At 40.0% G+C, this 22,368-nt stretch overlaps 1 protein-coding gene across 1 annotated transcript in view; it reads left to right on the top strand.

Annotated features, from left to right (window-relative positions):
• The first annotated feature begins 479 nt into the window (after positions 1-479).
• The window catches only part of LOC150086785 (metabotropic glutamate receptor 7-like), a 161,742-nt gene continuing 139,853 nt past the window's right edge, over positions 480-22,368 (top strand). The window contains exon 1 of the mRNA XM_090371575.1: positions 480-1,442. Within this exon, the coding sequence (XP_090227701.1) occupies positions 921-1,442 (522 nt within the window). The 5' untranslated portion in view covers positions 480-920. The remainder of the gene's footprint in view (positions 1,443-22,368) is intronic.

The raw sequence follows: 22,368 nt of genomic DNA, 5'->3' as shown, positions 1-22,368 counted from the left end.
TAAATCACGAGGTTCAGAAACATCCCAAAAATTTGGTTTCTTTTTTTTTTTTTTTTGGTATAAAACTAATCGCAGTAGCGCCTCCTATCGTCCGAAGCTGGAATTATTTTTACGTACAGCATAATGCGATGTAATACCGATCGACGGTTGTTGATTACGCCCTTTTAAGGCCGTAATCTGACCTACGACAGCGAAGTCGATTTGACCCTAAGGTCTAACGACGTGTTTTGATAGGCGAGCAGGATTTCTCTATATACGAGCGCGCGCGCGCACAAACACGCGCGAAAAAAAATAACATCGCGTGCACTTGTAAATAATTGTTTTGCCCATCATTTTCATCAAACCCCGCACACTTTTAATGTGGCGAAAAGCGTGTCACATCCTTCCGTTTCCTGTCAACAACGGAAGGGCGCATGCGCGCCAATTCGCCGGGTGCATACGGGAGCATCCAGTCGGAGAGGGAGAGAGAAAAGACGCTAGGAGTGCCCGCTCCTGAGCTTCCGCGTGCTAACGGACCTCTCCTTTTTTCCCCTTTTCGCATCGGTATGACACTCTTTGCGACATTCCCTGGTCGAATGTCGGATTTCTCGTGCCCCGCTTTCTGCCGAAGTTCGTCACTGGTCGGAATGCCGGATTTGTGTTAATTGAAGGACGCCACGAGAGATGCCGTAGTAAGGAGATCGCGCGCTCAAAAAGGGGGAGCGGCAGCAGATCACGGAGCTACAAGTTGCATTGTCGTCTGCGATGCACGCGAACCTCAACTAATGAACAGATTGCGTAATTCGCGATTTCTAGTTTATTACGGATATGGTGGACCAGAGCGCCCACTACGAAAGTAGGCGTGAAAAAACCCCCCTTCGTCGCCATAGCAACCGCATGATTTGAGTGTCGCAAACAGTCGTTTCTTCAAAGGTGCTGCAATGAAGACATCGTCTATCCCGGCAAGATATGACTTTGCCAAATGGATGTGTAAACATTTGCAGATGATCTCTCTAATCATCTTCATTTTCACCCCTACGAGGGTAAAGGCCAAGTCTTATCACGCCAAAACGGACGGCGACTTGATCCTGGGCGGTCTGTTTCCGATGCACGAAGCCGGAGAAGGATCTGGCCAGTGCGGGCCCATCAAAGAAGAAAAGGGCATCCAAAGGATGGAAGCCATGATGTTTGCCCTGGACCGCATCAACCGCCTTAAGTCGGGTCTCCTGCCCAACGTGACCCTAGGCAGCTTCATCCTAGATACGTGTTCAAGAGACACTTACGCGTTGGAACAGAGCATGGAATTTGTTAAAGCTTCTCTCACCACCATGGATAACTCGGAATATCGTTGCCAGGATGGAAAAGCGCCTATTTATACCCCCAGGAAGCCCGTGGTGGGTGTTATTGGCTCGTCTTCCAGCTCAGAATCTATTATGGTGGCTAATATACTACGACTATTTCGGGTAGGTCAGCTTTATAATGTATTTAAATCATATTGTTTATTCGATAGCTTTAAAATGGTCAGTAGATGGAAGTCAATGAAAATCCTATCCATGATAGTACGTAACGGGGCAATTCTTTGACCTAATTAATCAAAGCTCACACAGTTCCAGGCATTACATTATCTGAATGTATAAAACGAAATAAAAGACGTAAAATTTAATTTTTCAAAACATCTTAATTTTGTTTATCACGAGGTCTTTAATTTTAGATCATTCTAAAAGTTTCATTTAAAATACCCGTTGCCAAATATCAGCAGACGACAGCCAATGCCATCATCTGCTGATTTTATTTCTTAACAATGTAAACGAAAGTGTAATGAATGAAAAATACTACATTTTTGTCTATTTCATCTAAAATATTGTTTCGTCACAATTAGGTAAAACGTAACAATAGAAATCCGCGGATGATCGCTTGAAAAATGCAATTGTTATGTTGAAAGTTGTTTTATCGGTTGCTCTTCTCAGGTTTCGTATTTCTCCTACAGGAGAAGGTCAAAACGCAAGCGTAGCAACACGCCTTATGACGTCTAGATGACAAGTCGTTAATACCGAACATCTGAAGGCGTGCAGAGAATTGCAGATGAACAATCATTATCCTCTTTGGCAGAAGCAAACAGGATTCCGACGTTTTGATTGACACCTTGACGCTAGCACGCGCCATATGCGTAATAGCAACCTTGTATCTACCACTTAGATCACTGCGAGATGAGTGTAACACAGCGGGTGAAAATGATGCTTTGCCGTGTGGCAGATTTCGGTTTAAAGAAACACTGAAAGAAAATGGATACACTTGCCATACCGCAAAGCCTCCATTGACCTGAAAATCCAACGGAGGTACTCGTCAACTGGCCGAATATCAAATCTGTAGATGGCGCTAGTGTTGCGACCTAGTTTCAATCGCCTAATACGTAAACAGTAGCTATTCAGTTAAAAAGGAAACCGCCTGTCTTTGAAATTGCATCACGTTTTAACTTCATAAACAGGATAATTATACATTGGGAGGGCAGAAGACAAATTTCTCGGAACTCTGTTTATTCTAACCCCCCTCTCCCTAAAGAAAACTTAGTTTTATTTATTTTCTTTTCATTTTTAATAAAATAAAGAGCAATCTTCATTTCGTTTTACAGCACAGTTAATAAGCAGACGAGGAAAAAAAAAAAAAAACCGGTAGAACACGAACGCATTCCAACAAGTGTCGTCTGCTTCTAACAACAGAGCAGGCGGATTTTAATGACGTGTCAAACTATTAGCTTGTGCAAATGCGTAGAACTCGTTTCTTTTGTCTGCTGCATGATGCTCTTGCGGTGTCAATTGTAATTTTATCAAATCTAATAAAATCCCCAGGTTTTGTTGTGTTATTTCTTTCCATTATTTTCTTCTTATTCTTATAGCTGTTGGATATGACGAAGAATTTTAATAGCTTAAGAAAAACTAAAAACCCGCACGCACTTCTATTTTCTTTTATTTCTACAAAATGGCTTCCGAAAGACTCTTTCAAAAGACTGAAATATAATAAGCAATCTCGACAATCTGTTTTTGAAATTCGTTTGGTAAACAAAATTTTATTGTTAGTCCAAGCGGGAATTCAAACAGTTGATTGTCGTGTTTTTACAATATTCCATTTAGCCTGTCTGACGTCATAAATGTCGTCTGTTGTACCAGAAATTGTAAAGCATAAAAAAAAAAAAGACGACAATAAAAAGAGCAATTTGTATCGAGATTAACTAGATATTTCGTTTTTATAGTTCAAACAAAAGACAAATCTTATCAGGAGCAAATAGAGAATAAAAAAAACTTCGTCTGACTTTTCAGATTTTTTATTTTTTTAAATCAAAGTACATTTTGAGATCGAATAATTTTTTTTTTTGTATATATTATAGGTGGTGAACCGTCTTAACACTGCTATTTATGATATTTTACGAATAAATAGTGTATTTAGTATCAAAAGACGAACAATATCTTCAGGGAATGCGATGCCATTACCATCACACGAAAGAATATTTTCTAAAGCATTGTCAACTCAACTCGTAGCTGGAGTTTATATATTCTTTCTCCAAGCACGCCTGGAATATTATCGGGGGCTCTTTGCCAAATTATTTTCTTTTGGTAATTCGGAAAACTGTCAAATAGGGCCTCCGTATTTCTGCATCCTGATATATATCTTAAAACATTGCGTCTGCCAGAGTTCTGCTTACAGAAGTAATTTGTTTGGTCTAAATGTGTCTGATATTTGAGCTGGTTTCATTGTACTGCGACTGCGTATTGTTTGTCACATAAACCGATGTCCATTACAATCTTTATGAGGGTTGTATTTCAGAGGGGTGTTAAATTGCTCTAGGTCCAGGACTATATTGGGGTCTGTCTTTAGAGCCGACTGTATTATGAAAACATGAGATGTGTTCCACGGCTGGTTTGATTAAGATTAGTCTTAAATGTTCAGATTTATTTTATACCAGTTATTTTCTCTTCGACAGATGACTGCATTCCTTTGAACGCTGATAAAAATCCTACCAAGATTTCCTCTTCCTCCATATTCAAAAGGATTAAATTTTGACTAAAAATAAGGACGATGTAATAATCTCGACAGTGTCCACCTTGCTTTTGTAATAGACAAAAGCATCCATACGAAATATGCTGAGGTTATTTCAGCAGACGTCATAAATGTCGTCTGTTGTAATAGAAATTTACAGCAGACATCATAAATATCGCCCGCTGTAATAGAAATTTCCATACGAAACATGTTAAGAGGTTATTACAGCAGACGTCATAAATGTCGTCTGTAACTTAAGGAAGATTAAGACATTTGCTGATACTAGTCTCATTATGTTAAGTCTTCTGCTCTAAAATGACATTAAATTCGTGATTAGTTTCTTAACTTTTACAAGATAGTTGGCCTGTTGGCCTTAATTTCGTAGGATAGAAAACGGTTGGGTTCTCTGCAACACTTGGACTATTCCTCTTGCCCATGGCCCTTGCAGGTAACCCAGTTGGTATAACGTCCTCTCGACGCTGGGTGGAAAAGGCCTAGGTTCCAATCTCGTCACTAACGCGAGGAATTTTTAAAGCGTTTTTAACAATGTGGCTGAGTTAGTCAGTCTCGGGCAAGGGTTGCTTGGTTTTTTCTCCCATAAACTACAATTTTTTTTTTTTTTTTTTTTTTTTTTTTTTTTTTGTACAGAAACAAACAAATCGACCACAGAACACACAATTTACAAACATATATTTTCTATCATTACAAGAAATAAACGTTTATCTGCCTTCTAAAAAAATCTGTAGGCCATATTGGTTACTCAGATGCACGAAATATAAAATCAGCTTTCTCAAACTCGGACACTTAAAGGCTAAGTTAATGAAGGATGCATGCGCGTATAGAAAACTCCTCCTTATTGTGTTTTCTAACGTGTTCTTTTCTAGATCTCTGGTGATGAGATGTGTAAGTTTACACTAAAGCGAAAAACCCTGCGGTGCAAAAAGTATTCAAAAATAAGCAGAGTGGTAACAGTAAAGCGCGAAGACGTGTCACTTGATATGTAACAACTCGGTCACGTGCTCGATATCGAAGTGGGGTGTGCAATGGGCCATGGAAACCAACTGTCACACATAAATGGCATATGGAAGTCCTTGGTGCGCCGCGAACAGATTCCTAATATGAAAGGAGAGGAAAAGTAGGGCCGGGATACCGTGCCAGGTATTACAAAAAGCGTAAACATAAAGTGCAGATAGCAAACACTGTTCTGACTGTGCTTACTATTGGAAGATGCGTCGGGAATAAGAAATGAAACAGTTGATGTATGATCGATGGTAAACTGCATTGCGCGTAGTTTGAGGGAATTTTAGTACTGAATAATGGATATGATTGTGGTGTTGTTAGAGTAGCGAGGCATCTGAATTAGCCTCCTCTTCGCCACCTGCAACATTGAGTAGATAATCCCATCAACCGTACACCTGGAAAAGGTTTCGACACCATACTTAAGTGGAGTGTCTGTCAATTAATAATTCGTTTGATCAATATTAACATTCTGGTGGTTTCTCTGCTCGCCAAGCAACTGCAATCGTTGCCTTAATTTTTATATGAATAGTGCGTGGCAGTAAGTGAATTCTTTCACGCGCCAACGCTCTTATGAGCAGAGGTTCTCCCCATTCAGGTGTCAAACAATTTAAAACTCCGAGACATCGACAAAAAGCGTCTCGCATGTCCCGAAATAGCTTCTCGTCGAACGCAGTCTATTTGTACGACGACATTAGAGCTTGAACACAATGGCTAAGCGCATTAAATGTCATCTAAAATCCAGTTACTAATAGCAGGCAGGGATGGATGGAGAGCCTTTAGTAGGACATCGCATTGATATTTGCTTTCGTTAGTCTAGAAGCTATTAAAAAGAGATATATCACGACTTCTTACTCCTCAGATTGCTAATTACATAAAAAAAAAGTGCATTAGTGGAAGTATTCTTTGTAATCAGCAATCCGATTGACTGCATAACGTTTCGAAAAGTCACCTGTTACCTTTCGCAAGTACTTAAAGCATGAGATTCATGCGACTTCTTCGATATCTTTTAATTCCAATTAATAAATGGAATAATAATTGCGCAATTATGATTTAATTATCTGGTATGAAGAGATCATAATGGAGAGCTAGTTTCTCAACATTCGGATTCTACACATTCTTCCAACTGAAATATTAACGCGGTTTTATTCGCTAAAAGTATTCTGTTGTCACGGCAACCGTTCGAATGAAGCTGTTTTATTAACTTTAAGTAGAAAATTAAATTTTTGTTTTTAAAGAAGGGTGCATTAATTCAATTTATAAGGATAAAGAAGTGAATTATTATTTTTTTTATATTATCTTATCTTTTTATCAATATTATTTTATCTTCTTTATCTCTTTATTAATATATGAAAACGCCTGCAGTTTTCCAAATATCCTAAATTGGCTAAATGGAAGCAGCCCGAATTAAGCTAATGATTAACCCTTTGAGTTCAATTTAAAAGGAACTATTAGCGGATTCAAGGCTAATGTCATAGGAAAAAAAACTTTCCATGCTCTCTCCTCTCCTCTCCTCTTCTACAGGAAGTACTAATAATTTAAGTTTCCCTCTCTCGTTCATTGCGCAAGATCCAAAAAATAAAAATGCCTTTCACTTTATCTATCTGCTTAATAGCGGATATACTGGCGCTCAGTCGTCTTAATAGGTGCTCTGAGACTTGTGCCTGATGAATAAGAAAGAGCTACTTAGCTCCCAATTACCCAGAAATAACTCAATGGCACAAGTTGACTGAAATTGCATTTAATGGTAGTAGTTGGGTTTATTCAAAGGCCACCCCTAATGACCTTCATTTTCCCTGAAGAATGTGTTGGGAAAAAAAAAAAAAAAGATGCGCTTCATCTTGTGTAGAGTTCAGTTGTTTGTAAGACTGTTTCCCTTAAATGTGAATTCAACAGTAGTGACTTTGCATCTTCCACTGTGTATATAAATAACGCCCCCCCCACGAGATGATAATTTAGATCGAATAATTAACATCGATAAATCAAAAATAGTGAAGATTCATCTGAACATTTTTGTAAATAAAATAAATGAAATTCTGCATTCTGTAATTCCATCTTTTTTTCATAAAAAAAATGCAGATCGCATTCTTAAACTGTCACTACATTTGAGATCATTATCAAAAACAATAAAAGGTGGTTTAGAACATGTATTCAAAACTTCATGATTTTCAGTTTTTTTATTTAAAAATCATGGGATTTTTATTAGTACAAAAATAAATCAGATATATATATAAAAAAAATTATAATTCAGAGATAAATTACATGCTTCAATGGAAAAATACTTAACGCGCATGCTCTGAAAACATTGTAACTTCCTCTTCCGTTGTTCAATCACGCACTTGGCAAAAGTAACAAATATGCCATAAATATTGTTATGGAGTACTTAAATAAATAATAAAATTGATATTAATGTAAAGTAGGAAGACTATTGTGTCCTCTTGTGTTTTTCAGTTGTTCTAGTAGGGTTTTAGGTGGGTGTGTAAATTGCGTGTGTTCTGAGGTCTATTTTCTGTTTGTTGGAAGAAAAATCCGAGTTTCCGGGAGGGAAAAAACCACGCAAGCCTGAGACAGACTAACTCAGCCACGTTATGAAAAAGACCATAAAAATTCCTCATGTGTTTTTCTCGCCGGGATTATTTAAACTACCTGGTAATGACCATTACTAATTAACGGTCTTAAATCTCGCAGATTAACAAATATTGCCTTACCTCCGAATTACCATGGTATTGTACTTTTGTAATCCCAAGAAAAGGCCCAGTATATAAAGTCTCTCCGTAGTTCAGATGACAACCACATTTTCGACCTGATTGAGCATCATTTTGACAGTCATGGCGAGAGTGTTAATTACTCTGTGGACGCCCCTTGACATTCTGGAAAGATAATACGAAAGCACTGTAGATGTTGATCAGTCATTTTATGAGAAGAGTGTACTAGTCACTCAACGAGTGATGATGCCAGTCTGTCCAAAGAAAATATCAGAAAGGTTTAGCTCAAGAAGACAAAGCTGTACATCTCTGAGTGAATAAAAAGCAAGAAGTTACATTTCAACGTAATAATCGTACACAGATTGTGCAAGGCTCAAGGGGTATAATTTTTTTTCAGCCTGGTCTGTACTTGTTAACAGGAGAGACTGCTTCTACAGGGATGGGATACACTTAAATAGAAAGGGTGCAACAACATTTGCTGATGCTATCGAGACAGTGTTAGGTGGGTCGGAAAACTGCTAGATTGGGGGGATACAAGGACTAATAGATTAACAGTAGCCACTGGCAGAGGTGGAAGTGATTCTTGCACTGCTTCTATTGAAATGAGCAGAAGCCTGGAAAATAAGATGCAGGATATTTCAGAGACTGCTGGGAGTCATTGGGGTACAAGTAAACACATGGGTTGTGTTAGGGTAGCTAAGAAAAAGAACAGGTGCATGTATACTTGCGTGTACACCAATGCTAGGAGTTTAGTAAATAAATATGATGAATTTGAGGTATTGCTCAGAACATCAAAGGCAGATATTGTTGCGATATCAGAGACGTGGTGTCACATAGATATAAGGAATGCAGAAATTCCTTATATCTATATTCCTTATATTACTAGAATTTGGGGAGTACAACGTCTGCAGAAAGGATAGACAGGATAGGAAGGGAGGAGGGGTTATACTATTAGTTAAGAAACACATAAAATCCAAGGAAGTGAAGCCAGTCGACACCGCTGGACACTGCAGTGTCGAGTCAGTTTGGTGTGACATAAGCATTGGGAGATCAAAATTGAGAGTAGGAGTGTGCTATAGGCCTAATGACTCTGATGAGTATAATAAGGAACTGTACGGGGAAATAGAGTGGGCCAATAAATCAGAGAGTCTTATAATGGGGGATTTTAATTTCCCAGATAATGACTGGAATTTGGGGGCTGGTCACTCACACACTAGCAAGGCTTTTGTGGATTTATTGGATGATTGTTTTCTACGTCAGCAAGTTCGGGAGGCAACTAGAGGGAGGAAATACTCTTGATTTGATTATCAGTAGTGATTCTTCATGCATTAAGAATCTGCAGATAAATGAACCACTAGGTGGCAGTGATGACAGTGCGCTGAAGTGGGATTTACTCAGAGGAAACTACCATCAAGGATAAAGGGAAGGGTTTTTGCTTTTGTATAGGTGACTATGGTGGTCTTAGACAGGTGTTTAAATTCTATACAGTGGGACCAACTGATGTTACCAACAGCAAATTCAAAATGGGAAGCATTCAAAGAATTAATCTTGGAGACTACTAGGCTTTTCAAACCAACTAAGAAATATTGTTCAAGGTTTAGGCCTAAATGGATGTCAGATGAACCAATGAGACATATGGCAGACAAGAAAATGCATGGGATACATATAAATTAGCATGTGACACAGAAGCCTGTGATAGATAAAAGTTGATCTGTAACCAAGTTACAATGGAGGTTAGGCAGGCGAAGGCAGATTACGAGAAATCTTTGGCAGAGAATGCAAAGAAAAACAGCAAAGAGTTTTTTACTTATGTAAACTCTAGAAGGAAGGGGATGAACCAGATTGGTCCACTTGATATCGATGGGTCAACTGTTGATTATCCTGCTCAGGTAGCTAACAAACTAAATGAATATTTTGCATCGACATTCACACATGAGGAGTTATTCAGCAAGGGGAATGCCAGAGGTGTATTCAACTCTAGCAGTAAGCTAGAGAATCTTGTAATAACTGAGAGTAAAGTGGAGGAGAAATTGTTGAAGATAAACTCAAGAAAGGCACCCGGGGTGGATGGGATCTATCCAGTTATATTAAAGGAGGCAGCAAAGGAAGTAAGCAAACCCTTAGCCATAATTATGAGAGCTTCCTTTGACTCAGGGGAGGTACCCACAGACTGGAGATGTGCAAATGTGACCTGAATTCACAAAGGAGGATCAAAGGCTGACACAAGTAATTATAGACCTGTGAGTTTAACTTCTGTTCCGGGAAAATTAATGGAGGCACTGGTTAAAGAAGCACTGCATGATCATCTAGACAAGACTTCAGTTGTAGCTCAGACACAGCATGGTCTTGTTAAGGGAAAGTCTTGCCTGACCAATTTGATTGGATACTATGATGTAGTCATAATAGAATTGGATGCAGGGAATAACTTTGATATTATATACTTGGATCTTAGAAAAGCTTTTGATACTGTTGCACATGGAAGACTGCTGCACAAATTGGAGCAGTGTGGCATTGGTGGCAAATTGCTGCTATGGATAAAAGGATGGTTGAAGGGGCGAAGACAGAGAGTGGTAATCAATGGACACTGCTCTGGTCGTGGACTAATGTTATTAGTGGAGTCCCTCAGGGTTCAGTATTGGGTCCATTATTGTTTTCTGTATTTATAAATGATATTGATGATGGTATATCAAGCTTAATGTCCAAGTTTGCAGACGATACAAAGGTTGGCAGGGTAGTTAAGGACGCTACTGATGCTATGCTGCTGCAACAGGATCTGGAAAGGTTGAGCAGATGGGCTGAGAGGTGGCAAATGAAGTTTAACATTGACAAATGTAAAGTACTACATATGGCAGATATGAAGTTCTCTGATCAGGGCAGTCAATTATATACAGGAATTTTTCTAGCAGGGATAGGGAAGTGATTATTCCCTTGTATAAGGCAATGGTCAGGCCACACCTACAGTACTGTATACAGGTCTGGAGGCCTCATTTCAAGAAGGATGTAGAGCTGCTGGAACGAGTACAGAGAAGGGCAACAAGATTGGTGAATGGAACATAGGGGTGCTCTTACGAAGAAAGGCTTAAGTTTAGCAAATTACAGTGTCTTGAGACTAGGCATGTATAAAGCCTAGTGTATAAAGCCTTGAATGGTTTGAGCATGCTCAATGCTGATGGGATTCTGCCTCTAGCTCAGAAAAATCACCTGAGAGGGCATAAATTCAAATTGAGAAAGGACAGATGTAGGATAGATGTGCGGAAGTTTGCCTTTAGCCAGCGGATAGTTGGTTGGTGGGAACAGACTTCCATCCCTTGTTGTGGAAGTTGATAGCCTAAAAAAATTTAAGGCTGGGCTGGGCAGATATTTCGAAAGAACGGAGGGGTGAAGTGGAAGGGTGTTTTTTTTTTTTTTGGCTGATGCTGCATAAGCTTGCTTTCTTGCATCAAATGCCTCCACTAATGTTAATGCTAATAGGATGATGATGAAATATGATACTTAAGTCTCCAATTTCGGAAGCCCTGTTATTAGGATTAGTCCCCAAAATATAATCAAAAGAAGCGTACTTGTGATGGTATTTGCACAGTCTTTGTATATATTTCACGTGATGGTGGATTGGAAGGAGACTTCTCCATCCGCATCAGGCCAAGCTCAAGGTGAGCGATGGTGAACCGATTCTAATGTGATTCCTCCAATATATATCTCAAAAATTGCAATTTTTTGTTTCCTTTGTAAATGGAATTTGAGTGGATTTTGAATAATTTAGTTCCCGACCAAGGAGTTGGATCTCATTATTACTGTGGAGCACACCTCAGGTAGTAGTCCACATTCGTTTGACATCATGAACTTGACGTTATCTGCGTATGTGAGGAAGTCGCCAGATGAGGCAAGAAAGAACTTCAAGGTTGCTCAATAAGGAGGAAACCTCCTTGTGGTATACCTCTAGTGGTTGTCAGCTGTTTATGGAGATTATGATGAGCTTGTTGGAAAGTAATGACCGTAATAAAGTGAATATCTCGCCATAAATTCCGAAATATGTTTTCATTAGTGTAGGAACTGCAGTGTTATCAAACACTTCCTTAATATCTAGAAAATTATGCTAAGCTGACTTTTATTGCTAATACAAGTTGTATCCTCAATCAGGGGTTCCCAAACTTTCTCTGTTCAAGGCGCCATTAGTGTCTCAATTTTTTCACAACGCCTCTAGGCCAAAAAAATACTTAACAGTTCCGTTTATTAAGTAGTTGGGTCCAAACAATTAATAAATAAAAACGTTAGTAGCCGTTTGATTAAAAATAATACACATAAATTGAAAGAAAAAATATTTTTCATTCTTAATAACCACAATTACTTACTAATTGGTTGTGTGCGCCTGTTGAGCACTGCACAACGTCTCCAACCTTGTAATCAGACTGGACATTGCCAACTTCATTTTCTGTTCCACATTGATTTTCGCAAGGTACTTGCTTTTTATCACAGCAACCACCGAAAACCTAGCTTTGCAAAGATATGACATTGCAAATGGAATAGGATTCGCTGAGCTTTAGCCCTTAGCGGATATTCGTCATTTGTTGATATCCAAAACTCAGTTCCATGATGCCAAATTTTGTTTTTAAAATCTTGTGACAAGACAGTTCAATAAGATTTCCTTCTTCTTCAGAGGTAAACTCAGATGGGGCCTTAGCCTTGAATGGGCCTTGGAACCATGCAAACCTCCCAATATCTTCTGAAAAGTATTTTTCAAACCAGTCACTGAGCTGCGTTAGGTCCGCTTCAAAAACAAATTTAAGATCGTGGGTCAAATAAACATCATTGGATGTCCCAAAATGTTGCTGCAACATGGGGATACAATCTTTGCAACCATCTTCATTTAATTTTCTTCTCCATAGGAATAACTTTTTTTCTGAAGATTGAAACCGTCTCTGCGAGTTTCAGAATGTGTGAGTTGTTTCTCTGCAGCGAGAGATTCGACAGTTTTTTTTTTTTTTTGAAGAGATCGCACAGGTATGATAATTTTGACAAAAAAAATCTGTATTAAAGAAGTTTTTGGCACACTCGTGTTCTTCTTCGTGATAAGAGTAGGGTTCCTGTCGTCGAACACACACGGGACAGTACATCCCCAAGCTATAGTAGCACAACAAAGATGTGCGCTCAGATCCCATATTAAAACCTTGCCTTCTGTGGCTGACTTTTTATAAAATTGAACACACTTTCCATGACTAGGTTCAGTGGAAGATTCAGTTTCTTTGACTCAAGGGCTTCCCTGTGGATTATGCAGCGGGACCACATTGCATCAACAGCTTTGCTTCGTACGAGTGCCTGCAATTCTCCATAACAGCCAGATGTAGAGCGACCATCATCGGCACAGACGCCAACGTACTTAGTCCAGTCTAATTAGTTTTCACACAAGTGTCGACGATCTCAAACAAGTCTTGTGCCTTTATACCTGCAGTGATACTTTACGAAAGAGAAGGTCTTCCACAATTTTGTCATCTACAAACCGTGTGCAGCATGGACAAAAACATATCTGAAACATTCGAGAACGTCATCGAAAGGAATGTAGCGCGATCTAATGTTGAAACAAAGAACTACCTCGAGCTAGCAGTTCGCGCTTTCTCCGACAGATATCGAGAATCGCTGTGTTTCCCTTGAAAATTTAAAATATCCAGCGCCCCTCTGAGTTCGCTGTGGCTGACCGGGGAACCTCAGCGCACAGTTTAGGAACCGCGGTCTTAAATAATGTTGCCAGAAAATTGATGGTCATACTGTGCAGATGAGCAGGTTGAGCCAATCGGCAATCAGCTAAAGAAGACGAAGAGCCTTTTCAAAAATTTTCTGAAAAGTACATTTTCTCACCAATATAGGTTTATAGTCTTTGGAGTACATCAAGACGAGTTCTTGGGGACAGGTGTAGCATATATTACTCACATAAGTGCTGCACACTTTAACCACTGGGGAAACCCATCTGGTCCAACAGTTGCGTATTTGGTAGTTCACTGATTACACTATTAAGATCCTACTTATTGTATCCGCTGTGGGATGGCTTATAGATATGCGAAGATTCAAGAAGGGACAGGCTGATCTCAATGACTAAATGATGAGCTCATCCAGTTCTGAGATAAGGTTTTCTCCATGACTTCTCTTAATGGTCAAATCCTTTGAGTCCCAGTTTTATTTTTATCTAGTCATTGTGGGCTTTTCTTTTTCTTTGTGCTCTCCTTTTCTTTTAGAGTCGAAAATCAGATTGTTGAGTTGTTTCCTTCCAGTGTCTGTAGGCTGTTTGGTTGAAGGCTATCTTAATTACTGGACTGAATCATGAGTTGGTTCTTGTGATATACATATGATCAATACGTAGTATTTGGCTTTAATCGTATCTTTAAATGAGACTTGTTCTTCGCGGGTGATACCGTCAAGGAATACCCTACTCTACCACTCTATACACCATAATAAATAATTTTAATAAACGAGCATCATGTTACGAACCTTTCACCAGGATTATTTTAATATCAAAGCAAAATAAAACAAGCTTTATGGATCAAGGCGTTTAGCCAGGTTGCTTTAAATAGAAAATAAGAGGGCGATGAGAACTCTAGGCCTTCGATTGGAGACGCCTCTTACCACATGATGTCAGCAGTTTGAGGAAGACTTGTTCTTATGCACTGCGAACAAGGACCTGGTAAAGGGTTTCTAACGTGATGCTCATTTATTACAATTATTTATCGTGGTCTATAAAGCGTTAGAATAGTTTTTCTTGAGAAGCACATCTTCTCCAAAAGGTGGTTTTAACCTTTTGTCAGTTTCTGTTGAACTTTCCCCTAATATGATGCAAATTTCCTGCTAATTGAAATCGTTCATTTTAAAATGCAACTAAACGCGTAAAACACCTTCTGTTCAACACGGGCCGATTCGAATTAAGTGCAGATAAAACGGCTGATTCAAGAGTTGCTATTTTAGATGAGCCCCTGGAACTGTTGCGACAAGTCGCAAGTGTTATGATCCCCAAACATTTTCATCACACCTCATATATCAGTAAAGTGTCTATTTAATAGATGATCATTGCTTGAAGTGCTGTTTGTAGTGCTTATCTGCCATATATAAACACATCCATTGCCATCTGATACGTAAAAAACAAAACACGTTTGTAGAGAAAGACTGTTTCCCAAACTAGTAAGGCAAATGGCTTACTACTTATGAAATGTGGCACTGTTTTTATTGTTGCGTGTTTGGCGATTTTTGTCCAGTTTTTTAATTTCCTATACTGATCGACAAAATTAACAGAACAAAATGTTTTTCTGAATATTTTCTTGTGAACATTGTTGCCGAAGACCAATATTTGACGTAGTAGACATCCTGGCATGCAAATTCCCAGGAACAAACAGAAATCGATCTACCACCTTAGAGCCACAAATTATGCAAATCAATCATTCCTATAAAAACAATGGGTTGTGGCCACATCATCATTCCCGTTTTTTGGTTTGCTCAGTGGGATGGCCACATTGAGGATGGCAAGTCATCGTCGTTTAGATGATTCTTTGAGATGGCGGGCTGTTGGACGACTTGAAGCCTCTCGGGCGGAAGTGGAACATTGGCTTAATGTGTCACGCAGTGTAGTCTCGGCACTATGGAAGCTGTTTCAGGAGATAGGAACAAGAAGAGCTGGTCAAGGTCGCCTTATGGCTATGTCAGCCACAACAGACCCTTAGCTGGCACTAACGGTACTACTGAACCGTACGATGTCCTGTCATCAACTGTCTCTTGGGGTTTTTGCGGCCACAGGTGTGAATGTAAAGTGTGTTTAGGGTCAAACGGCACCAGGGGTTTCCCCATCTCCGCGTAGTATACATTGTAGGTGTGAAACACAATACTGTCAATGCTAGAGGTTTAAAAGTGTATGGATTTTGTACATGTGTAGTGTCGTGTACCGTTGTTCATCTGGTCATTTAGCCGTTGGACCCATATTGAGGCCCACCGTTGCCCACACTTGGCCCTATGGAAGCAGACCAGGTACACCAGTATTTTAAATGGCACTCTGACAGACCCTGCCACCAAATTTCCTGAGATTTCAGTGGCTAAGGCCTAAAAATAAAAAAAAAGGAGAATTACACTAGAATTTTGCTAGGCCGAAATGGTCCTGAGCGATTTGAATTTCGATATTTCTAATTTCCACTGTGTGGGACATACGCTTGTGTGAAGGTAGGGTGGGGGAGAGAGAGACTGAAGGCTGGGGGGAAAGTCAGAAATATGAGGACAATAGGGAAGGCATCCCCAGGAGTGGCCCGTAGGGCAGCCCATGCCCCACAGGGAGGAAAAAGAGAGGCGGCGGCGAGGGGAGGAGGAGTAGATGTCTTCTCCTCCCCCACCAATGACAGTAATGGCAGTGTGCTACTGCAACAGAATTTAGAAAATTTGGGCAGATGGGCTGAGAAGTGGCAACTGAAGTTTAACATTGATAAATGCAAAGTACTGCATATGGGTAGAAGTAACCCCAGAGAAACGTACCAACTGTGTGGTACTACACTTAAGGTGGTAGAAAATGAAAAAGACCTGGGAGTAATTGTGCAGGCAGATATGAAGTTTTCTGAGCAATGCAGACAGGCTGCTAGGGCAGGTCATGGGTTTTTTTTTTTTTTTTGTCAATGATATACGGGAATTTGGCTAGCAGGGAAAAGGACGTGATTATCCCTCTGTATAAGGCAATGATCAGGCCACGCCTTGAGTACTGCGTACAGGTCTGGAGGCCTCATTTTTGGAAGGATGTATATTTGCTTGAGCGTGTACAGAGAAGGGCAACAAGATTGGTGAGGGGAATGAGGGGATCCTCTTACCAAGAAAGGCTTAAGTTCTGCAAATTGCAGTGGCTGGAGACTAGGCACCTGCGCGGTGATCTGATTGAGGTGTATAAGGCCTTGAATGGATTTAGCACGCTGAATTCTGATGGGATCCTTCCACTTGTTCAGATTACGAACCTAAGGGGGTAAAATTCAAATTAAGAAAAGACAGATGTAGAATAGATGTGCGGAAATTTGCCTTTAGCCAGCTGGTGGTTAATTGCTGGAACAAACTTCCATCTGTCGTTGTGGAAGTTGATAGGTTGAATAAATTTAAGGAGGAACTGGACAAACATTTGGAGGGAATGGTGTGTGTGTGTGTGTGTGTGTGTGTGTGTTTTTTTTTTTTTTTTGGCTGATGCTGCATAAGCTCATACACTTGCTTTCTTGCATCACATTCCACTACTACTACTACCACCACCACCAAGGAAAAGGAGTGAAAGTGAGCCAGGCAAGGGCACCCAGCTCAAATCGCCAAGAGGCGTATAGCGAGCTGCAGAAATCATCATGGGATGGTGTCCCGTCCAAGATTTTAGGATAGGAGTTCTTTGGTTGATGTCCCGTCCAGGGTTGATGTGAAGTCTTTCATGGAATGGTGTCCCGTTCAGGATTTATGGATAGGCATTCTTGGGATGATGTCTCCTCCAGGATTTATGCACGTGCATGGGGCTGACTCCTGTCCATGGTGTGAGTCCTTGGTTGTTTAAGTTATGGTGTGACATCGGGGACAATTTGTAGGCAGGGAGAGGTTTGCTGGTGGGTTGCCAGAGTCCAGTGGTTCAGTCAGTGATGCAGGATTCACAATTGACTGTTGCAGTTGTGGCTGTGAGTGTGTCCGTCTTCTTGTGAAGATGTCCTGGGCGAACTGGGTAAATGCTTTGTAGATGTCCTCTTCGATTAGGACGAGATGTTCCTGGTCTTGCAATGATCGGTGGATGTGCGTAATAAGTCGGCTGCGAAGATCTTCGTGCAGACAGCAGTGTTACATTAAGTGTCCCCACGTTTCACGCTGGCCACAGTAGCACAGAGGGATGCCAGTGAGTCTGAAGCATTCTAGTTTATCCCTTATTGACCCATGTCCAGTAAGTAGATAGGAGGTAAGAATACCCCGGGGAGAGCCAAGGAGGATAGTTGGTGTAAACCACTTGTATGTTGGGTATAAATTTCCTGGTAATTTCTCCTTTAGTTGATGTCTGCCAGGCCTGCTGGAGGCATGTGGAGAGGCGTTTCTTTTCAATTTTAGAGTCGTTTGCGCGATCTTTCGTGAAATCGAGGCAGGTGATACTTCTGCCCTTTGAAAGTTGGTGGATCATTTCATGGTGGATGATCTCCAGATCTAGGGGAAGGGCCCCTGTCAGGGCCAGGCCCTTTAATTACGAGCAACCCTAAAATTATTATTTTAGGGTTGCCCGTAATTAAATACATTAACCTATTTGTGTCTGTAAATTGCGTATGTTCTATGGTTGATTTGACTGTTTTGCTGGACGAAAAAACCCCAGTTACTGGGGAGAAAAACCTTGCTATCTACGCCTGAGACCAACTAACTCAGCCACGGAGTGAAAAAGCTCATTAAAATTCCTCGCGTCATCGACGTGATTCGAACCCAGGCCTTTTCCACCCGGTGTGGGGAAGACAGTGACGATACCACTGTGCTACCGCGCAGACGTAAGACGCCACAGGTGAGAATGTGGACATGTGTTTTTGTAAAGGGCGGCTCCTAGAACGTGAGTTCAACTCCGCCTCGTATCTCTGTGAAGAACAGTATCACTACAAATGGGCCGGATGTGTGTTACGTCGGTTTGTGTGTATTATGTGTGTGTTCTGTTGTTATGTTCTGACCGCTTGGCTACCCAGAAGCATCAGTCACCTGGACAGATGATTCTGGGTACTCGTCCACACCACGGGAAGGTGGGCCAGTCCCAATGGAGCACGTACTGTCTCGATACGAGACTCTGAACCACCTGATGTTGCCAAAAGGTGGGCCAGATTTCTCTGGGGGCCCACTCCAGAGAGGAAAAAATAAATAAAATAAAAATTAAACTAAAAACAGAAACAAAATGTATTTCCCGTGGTGCAAAAAAAAAAAAAAATAAAATAAAATAAAAAATAAATAAATTTAAAAAATAATAATAAATAAATAAATAAAAAAAATTTTAAAAAATTTAATAAAAAATAATAATAAAAAAATAAAATAAATAATTAAATAAAATAAGAAAAATAAAATTCCCTGTGATAAAAAAAAAAAAAAGGGAGAGCTGTCTGGCACCAATGATAGTCCACATCCCAGTTGTCAGAACAGAGCACGAGTAAGAAAAAAATGAAGCTAAGTAAATGAAAAACAGGTGAGAAGGCTCACTTCAAGTGGACTCTACGCAAGGAAGCCAGTGGTTGTGTCCCAATAACCCCAGACCACCGCGGAGCGAGTCGAAACTGGTGCCATGAACATGTGACTTGGAGCTCTGACAAATGGGGGAACAGTTCTGTTTTCTGATGAGACCCATTTTAACCTAAAAACAGATTCTAGACGTTATTTCATCTGCAGACAAGAAGGAATGTGATGCCATCCCTCCAACATCAGAGAAAGGGACATTTACGGTGGACAGAATAATGATCAACGGCCGCTCCCCTTTTCATGGTTTTGATAGGGGTACTGCAGAGTTTCCTGGAAACCAATGTGCAACTTTTAAGGGGGGGGGGCGGTGCGGTTGCCCAGATTATCTTTTCATGCACGACAACGCCACTGCACACAGAGCTCAAGTTTTAGAGGAAAATCTTGAAACTGAAGAAAACCAACGACTGCCCATGGCCAGTACGATCACCAAACTTAAATCCGATCGAACATGTGGGCAGCGTCCTTGGGCGTCGCATTGCACACAGAGACAAAACTCCTCACTCACTTGGTGAGCTAAGGTCTGCGCTGGTGGAAGAATGGAATTTATTGAAACAGAAGGTGAAAGAATTGGATTTGTTGCCACAGGAGGTGGAAGAATGGGATTTGTTGCCTCAGTATAAGGGTGTCTTATAAATACCCTTATATCGACCAAAGTTCACTGCTGTCAGGCCTGTTTAGCCATTGGCGGGGATCATACGCCATAGTTATGTCCAGTAATTAAATTGGCTAACTGTCACATGATTTAAGCTGAATATTCGGCTTAAATCATTGGACAAACAAAGTTTGCTACCAAGTGCACTGACTTCATAATATAAAGGCACCTTTACCACGAGTTGCCTTGGTATTTCATACCATAAATAAAAGACAGCGCTGCAGTGGAGAAGTATCGTTGAGCTGTTAAGATATTCACATTGAGAATCAGGATCAAAAACCGGACTTGAGTAGATTTGTCAACCCGGAGGTTTGAGGCTGAGCGAACGCAACTCTTGCTGAAGATGCCTCCACAATACAAGCTCAGTGTACAAAGTAGCGAACTTAGTTTGCTCGAAGGTAAGTAAAAGAAATGGATTGGGCAACCAATTACAATAATGATTCTTATTTTTTGCAATATTTCTCCAATCTAGTATTTATCTCAGTAATGTTCGCTTTATTCCAAACAAATAAAATGGCTTCGAGCAGAGTCTATGCTAAGAAGCCAATCCGATTATTTGTAAATCTCCTAAGTGTGTGCATTAATCAAACCTGGTAAAGAAAAAAAAGAAGTGAGTGAATGGGTGAAAATAATTTCCATTACATTGCTGGTGCGTGTTTTCGTGCGAGTCACAATAGGAAATGCCAGCGAATAACAATAAATCTCTGTTGTCTGCTAAATTTTTCTCGGAACCATGTGTCACCTAATAAATGACTTTGGTTGGCTCGAAGGCGCGATCAGCCACAGTGGTAAAACATAAACAAACAAAAACTAGAAGCCGAACACTTGATGTAGATGCAGGAACGTCCCCAGCGTATAAAACACACCGATGGAAAGTGAATTAATCTTTAAGGCAGACGAAGAGGCTAAATGCCAGCAGAGACAGTGCAGGAACCTCGTAGAAACCTAAACGCCCTCCATTAGGAGTTGCAATCCAAATAGGGCAGATACTATACAGTAACCCCCACCCCCCCATTAAGTGGAAAGTGAATAACCGTGCGCATCTTCGAAATAAGAACAAACACGTGATCAATCACTCAAAGTTCGTGTCAAATGCACTTAACGGAAACTCTGCAAGTTGACTTTGGTTAATCTCGTTAATACAAGAAACAACACAACTTTGCAACTAAACGTGAGACCACTGGTTTTCCAGATAAAATCAAAATATTGGGATGATATTTTCTTTGTAAACGACGCCATAAACCCCACTGTTTTATTTATAATAAATATGTAAACGTTTCTTGGTGGTGTTCGAATAAATCTTATTTTTTATTTATTTTTTATTCAAGTTTTAAACCAGTTCCTCAAAAAAATTTCCAAGTCTTTTAAACTTTACAATAACATATTCTTAGATCAAGTTTGTTCGTATCTTGTGCTGGAAAGATTTAAAATGCAGAAATTTTGCGTTTCCCATACGTTTTAATTAAAAACACAGCACTAAGTGAGACGCATAATTGAATTAGTGTTCAATTGTATTGCTCTGTATTCGTTTTCTTCCTCCTTGTTGCAGCCTTCGCAACATTGACTTCTCACTTCGATCTTTGCATAGTCCTTGCATTTCGAGCTTCAGCTTTGATTCTGTTGGTCCCTTTTGTACTTATTTATTTTTCCATGACTTTTATTTAATTCAGGAGCTAACTGTTTATCTTTAACCGACTCTTGTACAGTAAAATGATTCCATTTGAAGCAACAAATCCTGCTGGGTTTCACCAAGCAGGTACACTTTCTTGCCCTGTTATTCTCCTAGCACATGCACTCCTCATTCTTTTGACTTCATATGCCAATGATTTAAAAATTTGGACACTCTTAAGATCATCAAAGGAGAAATCTGTAAGGTTAACTGTTCTGGTTAATAATTCTCTTCATATTATAAAAAAAAATCTTTCTTTTGGCCTTCATGCTAATCCTTCGAAATCATCTCACAGAAACTATTAAGAAGAAAAACTTCGTTCATTTACTGTTGGACATACTTTGCAAAAAGTCAGTGTCCTCTAGGTCACGTTTTGAAGCTTTAGATTCCGATTGCAAATCGGAAACTTAAAACGTTAGCCCTTGGAAGTGTAACTTCTCTGCTAAGCCCTCGTTCATGGCCCTTGTTGGTATAATCACAGTCCTCGCACATCGGGTAGAAAAGATCTGAGTTTGAATCCCGTTGATGAGGAATTTTTATGGGCCCTTTTCACAATGTGGCCGAGTTAGTCGGTCTGAGGCGAGTACTGCGGGGTTTTTCTTCCAGAAAATCGATCATACAACACAATTTATAAAGCTATACATGGCGCAGTATGGCCTACATTTCTGAACCGCCTAAAACCCTTCAACAACCACCGTTCCATCTAGAAACAATAGCATAACACGTGCCATCAAACAGCTCCAATTTTGGAGACAGAAATATAAAAAAACTGCTAATCTTCCGCATGAAACCGAGTAGATTACACAAAAATAAACTCTTGCCAGGCAGATGAATGAAGTGAAAAATTAATTTCCGGGGACGGATATCAGCAAGATTAAATCAAGTATCACTGATAAACGGAGATTAGTTGTACTAATAATCAGACACCCTCCTTATCTCCACGGACGTTCTTCCGAATTATCTTTGAAACAACTACACAAGCATTTTTAATCACATGGCATTCTAATCACTGCAACAATATTGGGCGAAATTCGATTTAACTGGATAAGACTGGACCAACCTCTAGATGCTAGTGCAATTTTCATTGTAATAATATTAAG

The sequence above is a fragment of the Mastigoproctus giganteus genome, chromosome 4 (assembly GCF_048544385.1).
Source record: "Mastigoproctus giganteus isolate SK-2022 chromosome 4, ASM4854438v1, whole genome shotgun sequence".
Taxonomy (NCBI): Eukaryota; Metazoa; Arthropoda; class Arachnida; order Uropygi; family Thelyphonidae; genus Mastigoproctus; species Mastigoproctus giganteus.
The sequence above is the reverse complement of the archived record's forward strand: the minus strand, read 5'-3'. Positions and strand labels throughout refer to the sequence as shown.